The sequence below is a fragment of the Clupea harengus genome, chromosome 7 (genome assembly GCF_900700415.2).
Source record: "Clupea harengus chromosome 7, Ch_v2.0.2, whole genome shotgun sequence".
Lineage (NCBI taxonomy): Eukaryota > Metazoa > Chordata > Actinopteri > Clupeiformes > Clupeidae > Clupea > Clupea harengus.
In genome coordinates, this window is record NC_045158.1 from 27,347,578 (window position 1) to 27,366,549 (window position 18,972).

Here is an 18,972-nt window from a genome sequence, read left to right on the forward strand (position 1 = left end):
CCAGTTAAGAGTGTCTGTATTCTTAGTTTGCTTGAGGGCCTTTGCAGTCTTTATTGACGGTGTGAGTTGAGGTATTAAAGGGTGTTACAGTTACCCCTCAAATACGGAAGTAGGCCAGTGTCAATGATCTGGAACCATTCGCATAAGCTGTACTAATGACCTAGACTAATTATCTATTTAAATGGCTACTAACGTCCAAAAATAATGAATATGCACCTTAACGAACAAGAACACTTCCGTCCTTCATAATGCATCACCACATAACAGGTTAAACATCTACTGGTCCTAAGGCAGCTGTTGGTGAAGTGGTTTTTGAACCACTCTTTCAGTTGCTTTGAAAAGATGGTTAAAAATGTGCCAAATAAATGCATGTGTGACTCATGTTGTCTGATCAGCCACGTGTCCAAACCCTTACCTGTACACTGTAGAATATACAGTGGAGCTAGACATTTTGAAAACCCCTTCAAGATTTCTGAAGATTCTGAAAAAGTCACAGAAATTGATGAAGAGAGGCTGATGGCTAAATATTTATTTACAAAATATGGTGCACTTATTTTTTTTCACTTCTTGTTCAAATGATCCAATATCAAATGACCTTAGTGTGAAAAAGTATGTGAACCCCTCCTTCCAATAAATGTTGAACCCCTTTACCAACAATGACTTCAAAGAAATGTTTATGATCACCGGTGTCCCACAGGGCTGTGTGCTTCACCTACGACTGCACACCTGTAAATGGTTCTAATACCATTTTCAAGCTTGCAGACGACACAACGGTGATTGGCCTCATCAGCAACAACGATGAGTCGGCCTACAGGGAAGAGGTCCAGCACCTGGCAGAGTGGTGCACCGACAACAACCTGTCTCTCAACACCAAGAAGACCAAAGAGCTCATTGTGGACTTCAGGAGGACCAAAGGTGGCACACACACCCCCATCCGTATCAACGGGATGGAGGTTGAACGTGTCGCCAGCTTTAAGTTCCTGGGTGTCCACATCTCTGAGGACCTCTCTTGGACCCTCAACACCTCAATCCTGGTCAAGAAGGCTCACCAGCGTCTGTTCTTCCTGAGGAGATTGAAGAAGGCCCACCTGTCTGCTCAGATTCTGGTGAAATTCTACCGCTGCACCATCGAGAGCATCCTCACCAACTGCATCTCAGTGTGGTAAGGCAGCTGCTCTGTTGCGGACCGCAAAACACTCCAGAGGGTGGTGAAAACTGCCAAACGCATCACTGGTTCCTCACTCCCCACCATTGAGGCTGTCCAGCGCAAAACATGTCTGCAGAAGGCGCACAGCATCGTCAGGGACGCCTCCCATCCTAGCCACAGACTGTTTGCCCTTCTCCCCTCAGGGAGGCGCTACAGGGCCCTCTGTTCCCGGACCAGCAGGTTCAGGAACAGCTTCTTCCCTGAGGTGACTCCGGTGAATGACTCCTCCAGTGACTGTATTCCCCCCCTCTACCCTGGCCTGGACTGTCACACACCTTCCTCCAGCCACTGAACATTTGCACTAAACAGTTTTTTATAACTACTGTACATTTCTCACCTTTAGTGTATTCATATTTATATCTATTTATATACATACTTTGTCCATATTCATATCATATCATGCCTCTTACCTCATTCATAACTTCTACTGCTTCCATCACCTATACTTACACCTGCACTTTATACAGTATATACTTATATCACATCTGCACTACTCACTACTATTGCTGCTCATGTTCATACTATTCATACTCTATATATCTTATCTCATACTGTATATATCCTATTTATTTTTTAAATAACTAGTATACATATGCACATACTTTGCACTTTTCTGCTTTTTGCACTTCTGGTTAGAGGCTAACTGCATTTCGTTGCCTCAGTACTTGTACTCTGTGCAATGACAATAAAGTTGAATCTAATCTAATCTAATCTTATGGTCCCGTTTGATCAGTCCTGAACAACAGTTGGGAGAAATGTTGGCCCATTCCTCGCGAGCTTCAGCTGAGTGATGAAAATGTGCTTACAATACCACTCTGCTTCAGGTCCTACCACTACATTTCAACTGAATTTGACCACACACAAATATTACCTATTTGAAGTTCTTTTGTGTGGAGGAATACACTAAGATTCCTCCCAGCTGTAGTGTGTGACTGATCACAGCTCAATGAAATGTTTGATTGTAGTCATTGTTTTTAAAAGGGTTCACACTCATTATTGGAGGGAGGGGTTCACATGCTTTTCTACAGTCCGACAGCTCAATAAAGGAAACAATTAAAGTTTCTTCCTAGCAGGTAGCTGTATCTCTGACATATAGATAGAAGAAACTGCATGTTTTGAACGATTTCACAGCTTGATGTGACTGAGAGGTCACACAAAATGACAAAACTTTCCACCAAAGACAACATCCTGACGTGTAACCATACTGCCAGCATTGTACACGGGGAACAGTTGTTCACCTACCCTAGGTGGCGATGAAGAAATATGCAGCAGGAAGACGGTCTTTAGGGCCTGATAGTTGTAGCCTACAGTAGGCAGCAAGTCCTTAACAGGTTTCACAGGTTATTTTGTAATAAGCTAACATCCTCCATGGGCCACATACGAATTATTTATTATTTTAAGTTGCTAAACCTTGGCAAAAGTAAAGTAAATATCTGTGGTGTTGTCCGTGACAACTTTTATATACATTGTATAAACTAACAGAGAATTTGCTGCAGTGAAGCCTTGTCTACGGGTGAGACGTAGAGCTTTGGTAGAAAAGGGCGGTTGCGCATGCGTGCGGCGCGTTTTCCGCATTTGTGGACTGAAGTTCGTTTTCACTGTACTTCCTCATTTAGTCTCTCCCGAGTGCAGCACGGAAATTTAGCCAACTATCATCTAAAGTACATTTCTTTGAAGGAACTCTTTAATTCTCTGAAATGTCAAAGCCTCCGCCCAAACCTGCGAAACCAGGTAGGCCATGAACACCATACACACTTTTACCCTACGATGCTCTCCAAACCTATGTTGGCTGATAACGCTCTTCGGGAACTAGCACATATAGTTACAATGTTGAGTTGGGACCTGTTTGGCCACAGGGGAACACACCCATGCTGAGCGACTTGTCCGGATCTGGATCTGTGTTTGGATATGTCACGGTTACCTCCTTATGTTGCTTTGCAAATTTCTTCTTTTTTTTTAACTTTGTTTATAACAACCTGGCTTCAGAGGTTTGTGCAAGGAATGTTAGGTTAAGTAAACCAGGCTAACTGACCCTTTTACTTCAATCGTGGGATTCTCCGTCGATTTAGAGAATACTACCTAGTTCCCCATTTTAGTTCAAAGCGCATGAAAGATTATGACCATAAAGTTGTCGGTGTTACTTTTGTCTACCATGTGGTTGGCTATTCAGCTGTATTTGTTGAGTTAAATCAACTGCCATGTAGATATCTCTGTGGAATCTCGCAAAGCTGATAGTAAGTGTTCAATTGCAACAGGCTGATGTAGCCGACGATAGGCTACTTCTCATAAATTAACGATGTTGAAAAATGTTTTGCCCTAGAAATGTGTCGTTTGTGAAAGATTTTTTCTCCATTAACGAATCTTCTCAGTAAACGGAAACGATTAGTCTTCTGCCTATCTTCTGGTTCGTTCTTTTCGTCCGCTTGGCTTTTTTTGCTGTTTGCAGCAGACCTGTTAGTGACACTCGGACAGGATTGATCACTTGACTGTAGAGCAGCATAGAGGAGGGCTGTAGCCTAAAGGGGTGAAATGACATCTTATTGGTCGGGCCAGGTTATGCATCTGAATTAATCGAGGAGGCGGGATACGTTTGTAGCCCAATGTACCTTTCTGAGTGATGGTTTAGCCAGGTTTATGTGTGATTATTTCTAGCTTTAGTTTCACCTACTATCGTCGTTTCAGTGAATGACGAGTGGCCAGTATGCAGGGTCCGCGTGACGTACATTTCGTCATTAGAGGTTGTACGAGGGCCTGTCTCCCCCTCCTAAACCCCCACTTCAAACCAATCACCATTATTGATCTGTATATAGGCTACATAAGTCCTGTATAAAAAAATGTAAAAGTGTTTGGCTGGATTTTTAACAGTAATTTAAACTGATTTGATTTGTTTGTCCATAGCAGAAATTATGTTGTGTGTCAACTCTTACAGTAGGCTTATGTAAATGGCTAGCTGGTCGTCTTATGTCTATGGTTGTATCAGTCGTAAACTTCAGTCTCAGCTCTGCCCAAAGCCTGCACCACGTCCTCAGTAGTGTCTGTAAATCAAAATTGAATTTAATTAGCTTGTCATCAGAAGGATGGTGCGCTGCAAAGCTTACACATTGGGCATACAAAACGTCTTGTACTTTAATTGGGCTACTTATAGTTTTTTGTCCTGCAAAATGTCCCCCCCTACCAGCAAACCACGGATATAACCTTGTTCTGCTTCAACATCCACCAATCTGCATAGACGACGCACTATTTTTTAGTGCTCTCCAAGATCAATTTGTCAAATAAAACAAAACAAAGAAACTAGAAGGGCAGTGGGAGAGCGCAGACCTCAATGCTAATGCTAAGGCCAAATGCCTTATCTCACCAACTTTGGCCCATGCTACACCATTCTACCAAGTTTCATAGAAATGAGCCAGTGGTTTTTGCGTAATCCTTTTTTACAGATGAACGCTCTTGCAGACAAACTAACGAGCAAACATAACCTCTTTGGTGGAGCCAATAAAGAAACAATGGGATTCATTTGCAGCCCTATTTAGTGGTTACTGACTCGGGTTCATGTCACCTGATGGGAAAAAAATTAACCATGTTACAATATCTTCTCCCACACACATTTCAGCATAAAAAGCTCTGTGAAACATCGCAGCGATATATTTAAAACCAATCGACACAGCTAGCTCCTCTCTCCTCTGATGGTGTGACCTCTAGAGCAAGTGAAAGTCACCTCACTGTGGTAGAGACAGAAACCAGGCCTAGTCAGTCATGCTGCCATTTTTCTGAACAGACACTTTTATTTGTCTACAGGCAAAATAAATAGTTCATTGTTTAAAGGGTGAATTTCATTTTTTCTAAAAAATATAAAGATACCAAAACTATTCTATTACCATGGCCCAAATACCCTGCTACATACCAAACAGTGGGCCCACCACTATACTATTGCATCCCCTTTGAAAACACAAAGGAAAAACGTTGTTTTCAAAACACTCAGATAGGCCACCTCATGACTGAATGAGATACCTTGGTCATGACTGAAATACGCCATCTTGTGGTGTAGTATATATAGCCTGCATTTGTGGCTACCCATATGCTCCAATTGGAACAGAGAGGCGATTCTAGCATTTTCGCAATTTCAAACTATTTTAGCCCAGGTTCGTTAGCGTTTAGACTTGTTAAGCTGACTATGTGATGTGCTGTTAGGTTTGTGGTTTTAACAAACTAGCCTAGGTATAGTGTTGCCAAGACTATAAACCTGATTCAGCAACAAATATAATTTCTCTCACAGGACCTATTGGTGATACTTAGCCACTGAGCAAGTTGGTGAACGAATCAGGACGAATATTTTAAGAGAACTGAATCAAATGAACTGTGTCCCAATCAAAGAGTCCTTCAGCCCACGTCTAGAAGGCACGCGCTGCTCATCCATAGCATTCTGCAGGAAAAATTGATTTCTTAACGAGCCAACTTTGTCAAGTCAACAGTCTTACTGTTCACAAGATTAAATGTGAAATGGCATTTTGAGGACATTAAAGGATTAAAAAGGGAGCAGGCTGGATAATAGGCTGTAGCTTTCTCCTTTTCAGACTCAGCATTTTCTTGGCCCTGTGTCGTTGAGGAATGTATGTCCGATCTATAGGCCTATACACAGGCATAGTTACAGTATAAGGGCAGGAGACGAGACGATAGGACATGTTTATTCTTTATTATTATAGTTTATTCTTTATTATTATACTTAGGTAAGAGTACGGAACGCCACTAAAAAGCATTTAGAAATTGATTCCTGTAATAAATTAGCAGCGGTTCCATACACGTACATGATTGGGAGCGGCCTGCACAAGTGTCTGACATACATAATGAACAATATTGCATCACTTTCGTACAGGACCTTTTTGAGCTGACTTGTGCATTTTGACATGTTAACAATGACTGTGTTGAGATTTTAAGTAAGGCCTAGTTAATGCCCAACAAGTCCAGCTGGAATCATGACTTCAGTGAAAGTGGTGATGGCGATAACGTGTGAAACACAATTTGCGCTGCTGTCAAAATAACACTCAAAGAAAGATGAACCTTGATTCCACCAGCCTCATCAACCCTAACTGAACATTTAAGTCTAATTAAAAGCACACGACAGCCTTACAAACTTCAGGATGATGACCAGTTTTCATTTGTGTGAGTGGAGAGATGACGTTAGAGAAGCACTTAGTTATGGATGCAGCATGAGTGACATCTGGTCCTGGAAAAACTGTCTGTGTTTCCCCGGTCATCAGGCAAGTCAAAGAAAGTGAAACTGAAATTGGTTTATTGTCTCGTTGGATGCTACCCTTGTCTGTGAGGCGAGATTCTGTAGTCTCAATGGGCTCTGATTCAAGCACATTGGGCCAGCGAGATTCTGGAGTCTCAGTGGGCTCTGATCAAGCACATTGGAAAGCATATTTATCTGTTTTCCCAACACTCCAGTCATTTTGAAGTCTAAAGTGAATTGTTTCTACACTTGTTAGTAAGTTATTGTATATATATATAAGATTGTTTTGAGTGTCTCTCTGAGGAGTATCCATGCAGAGAGAGCGAGTAGCCTCACAGCAAGACTCACATTAGTGATGTACACTATCAAAGAGTATCAGAGACAGCGAGTAACCTCACAGCATTACTCACATTAGTGCTGTACGCTATTATGCAGAGGCTTATCAGAAATGTGCTATATTTAATAAGGGCTGGGACATATTTTATCATGATACCTGGAGCTGTGTTTCAGGTGTTATGATCGCTGCGTCCTGTGCTTGGACACGGGGCAACAAGGCTTCGACCCCTCTGCCCAACACTGAGAGCACATTGGGGCATGCCTAGAAGGCGCTCTTCTGTCCATCATACTGTTTATAGTTACAGTTGTAGTGTAGGCATTTAGCGACACTTTTGTACAAAGTGACTTACAAGAGTAATATCAACACTGAGAAAATTAAGCAACAAGCTAAATGCAACCAGTGGTGTGGTACGACCCTAGCTGTCCCTAATGTAATGCCATCATAGGATATTAGCAGTTTCATACAATTTAAAATGCTGGTTTGCCAAGACTGTTTACAGCCATTATTCTCATCCATTGTGCGTTATTCTTTTGGTCTAAAACTAGCAAGCTGCTAACCTAAAAAGCATGCAGAAACTTTGCACCACCAACAGCCCAACTGGCACTGATACACACACACACACACACACACACACACACACACACACACACCACCAACAGCCCAACTGGCACTGATTACAGCGCACACACACACACACACACACACACACCCACCATCAGCAGCCCAGCTGGCACTGATACAAGCTTAAAACATAAAAACACACTAACTGGCGTCTTTTGCCGATATTGTTGGTGAAGTCATTAGTGAACCTCAGGTGTGTGTATCTGTACTTCACATGACCATATCCCATCAGAATCAATTTGAAGATGATACCAAGTAGTTGCTCATAAAAACATACCTCAAAAAGTGTTGCATAGTGTTGCTTTAAAGAAACGGTTAATATGGCCTCAATATAAATGTAACCCATGTGGTGCCAGAGCAGGGCAATCTGTAACTATTGATTATTGACTCATAATGTTTTTGTTTGTTTGTTTGTTTGTTTGTTTGTTTATTTATTTGTTTGTTTGTTTGTGTGTGTTTCAGGCCAGGTGAAAGTGTTCAGGGCCCAATTCACCTTTGACCCCAGAACAGTGAGTATTCTGAATGGCTTTGCTGCCTTGGTTTTGTGTGCTGATGGCCAACACGTGCTGAAGTGGAAACATATAAATATTGCTATAAAATTGTTAATAAGGTAACTGAAATTATTCTTTTCTTTTGCAGCCGGATGAGCTGTACTTCGAAGAGGGGGATATATTATATATTTCAGACACGGTGCGTTCAATGTTCAGTGTGTGTGCATGAGTGTGTGTTTGAGTGTGTGTGCATAAGTGTGTCTGTGTGTCTGTCAGTGTGTGAGTGTGTGCATGAGTGTGTCTCCGTGCCTGTGTGCGTGCGCAATTTCATAAAAGTGGTTTCACAGATTGAAGACATGATGACAATGCATGTTTTTTTTGTCAGTCAAAAGTTATAACTGCATCTACATCTGCTAATCCTATGGCTGTGATGACAAGATGGTAGGGATTTCCCAGACAATAGGTTACAGAAAATATAGACCACTCAAGAAAGACAAAGCATTTCTATCTTCTGGGTTTACCAAACTAGGTAGCTAGCTTGCCATTTTTACAATGCACTAAAATAGTATATAATCTGTCCTTTACAGAGTGACAGCAATTGGTGGAAGGGCACCTGCAGGGGAAGAACTGGCCTCATACCCAGTAATTATGGTGAGTGTGTACACAACAGACACACACACACACACACACACACACAGACACACACACACACACACACACACACACACACACACACACACACACACACACACACACACACACACACACACACACACACACACACAGACACACACACACACACAGACACACACACACACACACACACACACACACACACACACACACATATATATACACACACACACACACACACACACACACACACACAGACACACACACACACACACACACACACACACACTCCTCCACTTCTTCAGTTTTGACGACTCTTTCTCGGATGAGTGACATTATTCTATTGTTAAGATTAAGAAGTAAGGCTACTCCATTGAAGAAACTGAAGATATGTGACAGATATACCAGCAGGCCCTGTTGTACAACTGTGCAGGACGATAGCAGAATTTCTAGTTTGGAGACAGATGGCACAGTGGTCCGCGGCTCGCGGCTTCATTGAATAGTACCTGCAAAACACCAGTCTTCTCTTCACGAATAGTACCTGCAAAACACCAGTCTTCTCTTCACGAATAGTACCCGCAAAACACCAGTCTTCTCTTCACGAATAGTACCTGCAAGACACCAGTCTTCTCTTCACGAATAGTACCCGCAAAACACCAGTCTTCTCTTCATGAGTGAAGAGGCTCTGGCGTTCAGGTCCTGCAGGGTTTCAAAGAAGAAAAGCCATATCCGACCCTGGTCAAAGTAGAAGTTCAAAAGGGGAAAAAGAAAACAGATACTGGGTGGAAGATGATATGGACAGACAAATATACTTTAACACCAGGTGTTTAGGTCTCAGAGAAGAAACTCCATGAAGTGCAGAAGAAATGCTGGGTGATTCCAAACTTCCAAAGCAACACGCACAGCCATTCACTAAGCAACACGCACAGCCATTCACTAAGCAACACGCACAGCCATTCACTAAGCAACACGCACAGCCATTCACTAAGCACCACGCACAGCCATTCACTAAGCAACACGCACAGCCATTCACTAAGCAACACGCAAAGCCATTCACTAAGCAACACGCACAGCCATTCACTAAGCGACATCTTTCATGAAGATAGTGCTTCAAAGTAAAAGTCCCTCGAAAGTTCATGCACACTGAAGAGTTATTCGCCTTGTACAGAGACGGCGTCAAAAAAAGGTCACTCGGAAATTAAATCATACTGAAAGGGAATTTGCAAGTAGGATACACAAACATGCATGTATACACAAACGTTCCACAGAATATATGGCCATGGAAATTTGCCTCGGTCATGGAAATTTGCCTCAGGAAAATGTGTATGAACCCATTTTCATAACCCACATTCATAAAACACAGGGCATGTATGATGTCTTTGCAAAGCTGAGTGGTTTGTTTCTCTCTCTCTCTCTCCCTCTCTCTCTCTCTCTCTCTCTCCCTCTCTCCCTCTCCCTCACACGCACACAGTGGCTGAACAGGCGGAATCCATAGATAACCCCATGCACGAGGCGGCTAAACGTGGTGAGTTACACAGAGAACCACAACATAGACAGACATGCTGTTACACCTGCTGCCCAGGTGCCTGAGCTAGACAGACATGCTGTTACACCTGCTGCCCAGGGGCCTGAGCTAGACAGACATGCTGTTACACCTGCGTGCCCAGGTGCCTGAGATAGACAGACATGCTGTTACACCTGCGTGCCCAGGTGCCTGAGCTAGACAGACATGCTGTTACACCTGCTGCCCAGGTGCCTGAGCCTGAGACTGAGTGCAGCTTTGTTGTTGTGTTTGTTTCAGGTAACTTGAGCTGGCTAAGAGAGTGTTTGGAGAACAAGGTGGGAACTAATGGTCTGGACAAGGCAGGAAACACTGCCCTCTACTGGGGCTGCCACGGAGGACACAGAGGTGCTCTTACAAACACACACACATGCTCACAATCTCACACACGCTCACACACACACACACACACACACACACACTCACACATACACTCACAATCTCACACACACACTCACACGCTCACTCACACGCTCACACACACACTCTCACACACGCACACATACACACACACACACACACAGTCACACACACACACACACACACACACACACACACACATTTATTTTCCTCTCTTTTATATTAGACAACCACAATACTGGTCACAACCCTCTTTTTTTAACTGAAGACCCCTGCAGAGCTTCAACCACACACTCACACATACACTCACACACACACACACACACACACACACACACAAATGTATTTTCCTCTCTTTTATATTGGACAACCACAATACTGGTCACAACCCTCTTTTTTTAACTGAAGACCCCTGCAGAGCTTTAACCACACAGTTGCACACACACACACACACACACACTCACACACACACTCACTCACACAGACACACACAGACACACACAGACACAGTTAGACTTAATTGCAAGTGGCCTCCAGCATCTGACCACCTTTTCATAATGTTTCCCCTAGCTTCTATGCTAGCAGACTTGTAGCACCTTTTATAAAGATAACATTGTATAGCTTGCCTGTGAGGTTTGTCGAAAATTTTATTTGAATTGAAATGGGAAACTGGGAAAGACATTATGCAAAGGAGTATACTGACGAAACAGCTACAGCATCTTATCAATGTAGAAAAATATGTTTAATTGTATGCGTTTCAATGAAAGTGTGTTCCCTTTGTGCAGATGTGGTGGAAATGTTGCTGGGCCAGCCTAACATTGAGTTGAACCAACAGGTGAGTGGCTCTTCAGCTGGGCACAGGTGGTATTTAACGTGCTAGTAGTGGAAACCGCAGCCATTCAAATGGTCAGAATCAGCCATGGCGGTAGATAGTGAGCCATGAATAGAGTGAAGGTGGAACATCTCATAATTCAAGGGTTAGATCTCTGTGAAGGTGGAACATCTCATAATTCAAGGGTTAGATCTCTGTGAAGGTGGAACATCTCATAATTCAAGAGTTAGATCTCTGTGAAGGTGGAACATCTCATAACTCAAGAGTTAGATCTCTGTGAAGGTGGAACATCTCATAACTCAAGGGTTAGATCTCTGTGAAGGTGGAACATCTCATAACTCAAGGGTTAGATCTCTGTGAAGGTGGAACATCTCATAACTCAAGGGTTAGATCTCTGTGAAGGTGGAACATCTCATAACTCAAGGGTTAGATCTCTGTGAAGGTGGAACATCTCATAATTCAAGGGTTAGATCTCTGTGAAGGTGGAACATCTCATAATTCAAGGGTTAGATCTCTGTGAAGGTGGAACATCTCATAATTCAAGGGTTAGATCTCTGTGAAGGTGGAACATCTCATAACTCAAGGGTTAGATCTCTGTGATAGTTGAAAGTGTAGAGCTCTGGGCCGTATCTCCACTATCTACTGAGTTAAAGTAAGGCCCATTATATCCCTTTTAGATATTCACTCTTAGACCCCAGCTAAAGCTGTAAAAATCTTTGGTGTTATGATTGATTACTAGTTTAGTTAGCTTAGTTTAGTTAGCTTGGCTTAATTCAGTTTAGTTCGCTTGGCTTAATTCAGTTTAGTTCGCTTAGCTTAGTTTAGTTTAGTTTCTCTTAGTTTAGCTTAATTCAGTTTAGTTAGCTTAGCTTAATTTTGTTTAGTTTAGTTTAGTTTAGTTAGCTTAGCTTAGCTTAGTTTAGTTTCGTTTCTCTTAGCATGTGCCAAATGTTCTGAGATCTTGTCGCTTCACTGTCTATTCATAGTTTTCAGTCACGTGACTACAATAGGTAGCTGACGGGCAAAAAGAACAGCGAAACAGCGTTAAACAGTGGACAACTTCGAGCAGTGCCGCCTACTCAACTACGATCGCCATCAACCACAGACCATACCACTATAGCCAGACAGATATTTAGAAAAAAATAAAATGTTTGATCCATGTACTGCACCCGCTGACATTTTTATTTCTTTAACCTCGACGAAGTCCCTGCCAGAGCTCCAGTGTGGAGATATTTACATCTATCTAATAGAAAATCCGTCCCCCTACACATCTCAAAAACTGAAAGCCTACAAAAGCACAGATAGTTATTTTATTTTCAGAAGTGGATGGGTTCACAACGCTGTCGTCTGGAAGGTGAAAACAAAAAACATCTTCATAATCAGAGCAAAGATGAGTGCCATTTAATAGCTAGCTACCAGCTAGCGAGATACCTGCTGTTAGCTACGAGCTACCTGCTGTTAGCTACGAACTACCTGCTGTTAGCTACGAGCTACCTGCTGTTAGCGAGCAGCCTTTAGCCTACCCAACACTGTTCTTTATCATTTGACACAATTTTCTGGTTTAAACAAGTACGAACACCTGGTCTGGCGAATGACAACTTAAATTATCTTCCTATATATTTTCTACTGGCATTGTAGTATTACCAGTTGGATGACAAAATACACTAGCCTAGCCTACTTGCTTAGGTACTTGTCGCAATCTCAGAGAAGAAACCGGGTAATCCAATTTGAATTGTGTTGATGCTTTGTTTCTTGACTTTATTACTTGATCTATTCCCGTTTTAGGTAGTTATTCTGATAAATGAGGCAACCAGAACAGGGTGACTGCTTTTATTGCCAGCCCCAAAAGTATGGCTACTTTACTGTGTGTCCGAGAAAAATTGACCCAGAAGACGTCTACAATCAACTGGTAGCAACGTGGGCGGGTTTTAAATGCGATAAAAACAAAATCCGGGCTTGTCTCCTCGCCGATTTGAACAGCCAACCGAGCAACAACTGTCTAGCATTTTACTACCTAAGTCAGACAATGTTAAAGCGGAGATATTACATGATATTGAATGAAAGGTGGTCGGTTCCTGTATAAACTCCAGTGTTAGACAGGTGTGGAATGTGTTTTTTGCCCTTCAGCTGGTCATTCTGACGTCACGTGAAAACTATGAATACTAGTAGAACCCTATTTTAGCCAATATTCTGGTCATTTCTGGACTAGAATGTTGTGATGCTGTTGGAGCAAGCCTTCCTGCATTTGTAGTGACACTGTTCCAGATGATGTAGAACACAGTGGTGTGTTTGTAGAGACACTGTTCCAGATGATGTAGAACGCAGTGGTGTGTTTGTAGTGACACTGTTCCAGATGATCAGTGTTTGTAGTGACACGGTTCCAGATGATCCAGAAGAACGCAGTGGTGTGTTTGTAGAGACACTGTTCCAGATGATGTAGAACGCAGTGGTGTGTTTGTAGTGACACTGTTCCAGATGATCAGTGTTTGTAGTGACACTGTTCCAGATGATCGAGAACGCAGTGGTGTGTTTGTAGTGACACGGTTCCAGATGATCAAGAACGCAGTGGTGTGTTTGTAGTGACACGGTTCCAGATGATGTAGAACGCAGTGGTGTGTTTGTAGTGACACTGTTCCAGATGATCCAGAACGCAGTGGTGTGTCTGGTCTTTGATCGCCCTCCACTGGCTCCCCATAGCCGCTAGAATTGAATTCAGATCTCTAACTCTAACCTACAGAACAGCCGACATATTTCAGCTCTGTCTTTCAGATCTTTCAGATCTATTCCCCGTCTTTATTAATTAAGATTAAGGATTATCTTTGCCTTCTCTGCACAGCATGAGATTGCAATCAAGGCTTTGTTCTTTTGAGGTTCCTTGGTGGTGGAATGACCTACGTAATTCTGTCTCCCTCTCCCTCTCCCTCTAAATATACATATATACACAGGGGGAATAGTTGTAATTAATGGTTGTTATGACTGTTTGAATAGTTCTTTTATTATAATTGACTATCATTATTTTGTTTTGCACATACCGGTTCATTTGGTTAGTGTTATTTTCTATATATTATGTTCTCTGTCACTTTGGATAAAAGTTTTGGATAAAAGGACTTCAACTGAACTCTGAACATGTGCTAAGACATGACGTACAACAGAATATCTTATTAATAATAATAATAATAATAATAATAATAATAATCAAACTTTATTCATACAGCACCTTTCATGCAAAAGAATGCAGCTCAAAGTGCTTTACAGCAAATACATAACGTGCACAAAGAAATTACATGCACCTAAAATAGACATCAAAGAAACATAAAAACTCAGATATAGTGCGAAAAAAATTAAATAAAAATAATATGATAATAATAATTATTAAAATTATAAAATTGAATACATAAAATGCATAATGCTGGCATTGTGTTCCTGCACTTGCTGCAGTGATCCACTGAACTACTACAGACAAAGTGGCATCATGTTTATGACACACAGAAGTGCTGATTTAAACCCAAGAGAAATGCTATGAAATCTGCTATGAAAACATACACATAATGTGTAACATACACATACACCATGTTGATCTTCACGACTATCCCATGTTTCTCGTGTTAGGCATATATAATGTTGATCAGAACGTCTTCATGACTATCCCATGTTTCTCTGTTAGTCATATGTAAGAATTGATGTGAAGCGTGGAATAAATGCTTCGACTGTATCGTTACGATGTACTGTGTTGTGGCAGATGCACAATTATACGCGGCCTCCTGTCTTTCAACTCCTTAGCCTCTGCTCGGAAATATACACACAAAAAAAATCAAATATCACAAGTGTTGTCCCTCCCTCAAGCCTAAAGGCCAAGGGCTATTACCTGTCTGTGAAAGGCTTATGACTGTAATCCCTGTTTGACAGCCCCTGTGGTAGAATAAATTGTTCTGCCTCTCTCTCTCTCTCTCTCCCTCTCTCTCTCTCTCTCTCTCTCTCTCTCTCTCTCTCTCTCTCTCTCTCTGTCTCCCTCTCTGTCTCTCTCCCTCCTCCTCTGTGCTGTAGAATAAGCTGGGTGATACAGCGTTGCACGCAGCTGCTTGGAAAGGCTACAGTGACATAGTTGAGATGCTGCTCAACAAGAGTGAGAATCAAGTCAATTCTTAAATGCTTTTCTCCTCCTCCTTTTCATTTCAGATCTATCTGTCACTCTTCATCTCTTATTCCCTCCTGTGCCTTCACCTGTGCTGCTTCAGTGTATCAGGCCATTGCTGGGGGGTTGAGTGTATGATGTGACACCCAGGATGACTGTGTGTGGTTTTTGGGGGGGTTGAATGTGTGATGTGACACTCAGTAAGACGGTGTCTGTTTTTTGGGGGGGTTGAATGTGTGATGTGACACTCAGGAAGACTGTGTGTGGTTTTTTGGGGGGTTGAATGTGTGATGTGACACTCAGGATGACTGTGTGTGGTTTTTTGGGGGGTTGAATGTGTGATGTGACACTCAGGATGACTGTGTGTGTTTTTTTTTAATCGGTGTGTCCAGATGCTAGAACAGACATTCTGAACAACGAGAAGAAACTTGCACTGGACATGGCCACTAATGCCCAGAGTGCCTCTCTCCTGAAGAGGAAGCAGGGCAGTGGTAAGTCCAGGAAACGGCGAACCGTCCGCTCGCTTCCCTCAGCGACCCAACGTTTACACTAACTCTCCATCAGATCTTATCTCCCAAACTAATTCCTTACCGGTCCATAATAGACTTTCCAATGCCCCACCCTTCTCACTATAATTGAACTGGGTAACAGTGATAGTGTGTGTGTGTGTGTGTGTGTGTGTGTGTGTGTGTGTCTGGAGAGTGGAAATGGCCTCATAAAAGTCCTTGTGTCCTTGCAGCCATCTCGCGCACCCTTAGCAATGCAGAGGAGTACCTGGATGATGAGGACTCGGACTGAGGAAAATGGCCGCCGGATGGTTCCAACTGTTGTCTCCAACAGTCCTATCTGTCAGTGACACAGGATGATGGAGTGGATTTGCCCCACGACGGTTGGGTTGCGTGGGCTTGTTTCCCCAGTCATGTGGTGTGTTAACCAATAGTTTTATCAACTTTCAAAAAGTCTGTCTGTGAAATGTTTGTCTGTGTGTGTGTCTGTGTGTCTGTGTGTGTGTCTGTGTGTGTGTGTGTGTGTGTGTGTGTGTGTGTGTGTGTGTGTGTGTGTGTATTTCTACAATGCTTTGTAACATCCATAAAGCCTGGCCCTAAAGAGTCAGGAATGGCATAAGAAATATGGGGTTGTAACGTCATATCGCTGTCTCTATTCCGGTCCAGATCGCTAATATTGATCATGTCAGATTTGCAGAGTTCAGTTCTGTAAGACAGTGCTGCTTTACTAATTGTGCCTTCTCTCTGTATGAATTACATGCAGATATGTGTTGTGTCTTTCCTTGGTATGTGCACTGGAGACCAGCTGCTTAGCTTGGAGACTGTTTGTCACCTTAGTGCTCTCACCCCCAGCTCCTGTGAAAGAACAGCGGGTCCAGAAAATATTGTCCTTCTGACATATATGTATGGTCTTTTGTGTTCTGATAAAGTCTGTCCATAGCTGTAACCAATAAAAACTTTGAACAGGTTGGGTTTGCGACAAGTTGTGTTATGTTTGAGCACTGGGTGAACGGACAGAATATGGGTGCCAATTGGTTTTATACAAATGTTACTGTTGTTGTTGTTGTTGTTGCTTGAAATAATGATGGGACAGGAATGGGGTAATGGCATCTGTCACAGGTGTGTAAGTGTTTTTGTTGGGAAGTGGTCGAGCGTAGTGTGGCGCTGGAGAAGTAAAGTGTTTCAGCTTCAAACCATCTGAATCTGTGACCTTACTTCCTACATCACACCACATCACAACCCGTCTGATTCTGTGAACTTACCTCCTACATCACACCACATCACAACCCGTCTGATTCTGTGAACTTACCTCCTACAACACACCACAACTGATAGTATTTCATTTTATACCATATATTGGAGACCCAGTCTTGGGTTTTGGTCAGTCATGGTTCAGGTTTAATCTTGAACAATGGTGCCCACACATGGTTGAGACAGACCTGAAGTTCCACACTCACTCACAGCGCTTCACCTAAGCCATATCTGATTTATCCATTGAAGGTTTTGGTCTTAAATGCTCTCTGAGAAACAGGGGTGTCACCCTATATTCAATAGGCCTTGGAGACAGGGCCCCTGGATTTGACATGGGGGGGGGGGGAGGGAGTGAGACCACTCGTCACACCTCACTCCTCAGGATAATCTCTCTCTTCTCTAACCAGAAATGATTACACTTTAACTTAAGTCCAAATAAACGTAACATTGAATTATTGACTATGGCATAATTAACTATAAATCTCAAATGCCGGTCCCTTCATTCCCCCTTTTCAAGACTTTCTGTCTTGAACATAAGATCAGAGTAACTTTTTTTCTTGAGTAAGTGGCTTGTTCAGTCTCTGTCTCATAAAACCCATCTGATTCTTTGAACCCATCACAACCCATCTGATTCTGTGAACTTACTTCCTAAAACCCCTTCCAAAGGTCTCAACCCAGAGGTTTCTCTGACAGGGGTGCACAGGCAGGGGTGCACAGGTTCATAAGTGGGATTCTGTCTTAAGGAATGGAACTGGAGCTCCACCTCAAGCTCAGAAAGCTGCTCCCTGGTCCCCTGCCTGCCTCCGCCATTTTGGAGTGAGCGTCCAGCCAGCTATGTGTTTGGCATTACAACCTGTATGAAAAAAGGCTTTTCATAGATGATTTTATCAGCAAATTTCTGTAGTTTAAAGATATGTTACACATATGTTCATTATTATATAGGATAACAGTGTGTTAACACACAATTATTTGCTCGTTCATATGCAGTAACAGAAAAAAATGAATGAGATACATGGACATCAAATGCAGATGTCTACATGTCGTCATGGGAACCTTGCTCTTCCATTAACATAATATTGTCTAAGCATACTAGAAAGGTGTTTTCAATATCATGATAAGATGAATATTAAACATATTTTTTAATATACTTTTTTGTTTGTCCGTGAATAAGACACTCAGATTCTTATACTAATTAAGGTGTCTTTATGCAGCATAAACAAATTAAAACAGCACACAAAATGAATGAATAGGCCTATTATGTGCTATAAAACAAGAATATCAGAAAATCAGGTCTGTTACAGAACACATGTCAATGTTATTTTGTATTGAGCATTTACGTTTATCCAAGAGCCTTTCATGTTTGTCTACGGGGCTATATATTGTAGACTACGCATCAATTAGGCCTATACACCGCAGTGTTTAAACCTTATTCTGAAATACAACAGCTGGCCTTATCAAGGATATATAAGGCTACATAATTTTAATTTCGTAATGAAATATGATTATAATCCAACAACGCCATCTAGTGGTAAAAAAAAAAACATGCCTCTCCGTCATGCTTACAGAATACATACTGTGGCCACCTGCAGCAAGGGAATCTTTCCTGCATACGTTAGAAGTAGTTTATAAATGAATGCTAACATGTAGGGTCGATAGGTGGTTCCCCATGGGTAAAAACTCCTGAATCAAATCAAATCAAATCAAACTTTATTTATACAGCGCCTTGCATACCAGGAGGTATTACAATGCGCTTCACAGAAGGAAATGGGGGGGGGGGGGGGGGGGGGGGTTACAAACACTTGTTTGAGACACAG

General features: G+C 42.2%; 1 protein-coding gene across 1 annotated transcript; it reads left to right on the plus strand.

The window, feature by feature from the left end:
• The first annotated feature begins 2,767 nt into the window (after positions 1 to 2,767).
• Positions 2,768 to 16,875, plus strand: ostf1 (osteoclast stimulating factor 1). The gene is made up of 10 exons (XM_031570991.2): positions 2,768 to 2,938; positions 7,855 to 7,901; positions 8,032 to 8,082; positions 8,471 to 8,534; positions 9,988 to 10,041; positions 10,318 to 10,425; positions 11,223 to 11,272; positions 15,314 to 15,392; positions 15,794 to 15,892; positions 16,141 to 16,875. Exons 1-10 carry the CDS (start codon positions 2,905 to 2,907, stop codon positions 16,197 to 16,199), a joined length of 645 nt encoding a protein of 214 aa, XP_031426851.1. The 5' UTR covers positions 2,768 to 2,904; the 3' UTR covers positions 16,200 to 16,875.
• Positions 16,876 to 18,972: the final 2,097 nt, after the last annotated feature.

Bases quoted from the DNA above. Each gene is read 5' to 3' on its own strand.
- ostf1 (XM_031570991.2), top strand. From the start codon at position 2,905: ATGTCAAAGCCTCCGCCCAAACCTGCGAAACCAG. The intron at 15,393-15,793 runs GTGAGAATCAAG...CGGTGTGTCCAG, and splicing joins TGAGATGCTGCTCAACAAGA to ATGCTAGAACAGACATTCTG. The intron at 15,893-16,140 runs GTAAGTCCAGGA...GTGTCCTTGCAG, and splicing joins GAAGAGGAAGCAGGGCAGTG to CCATCTCGCGCACCCTTAGC.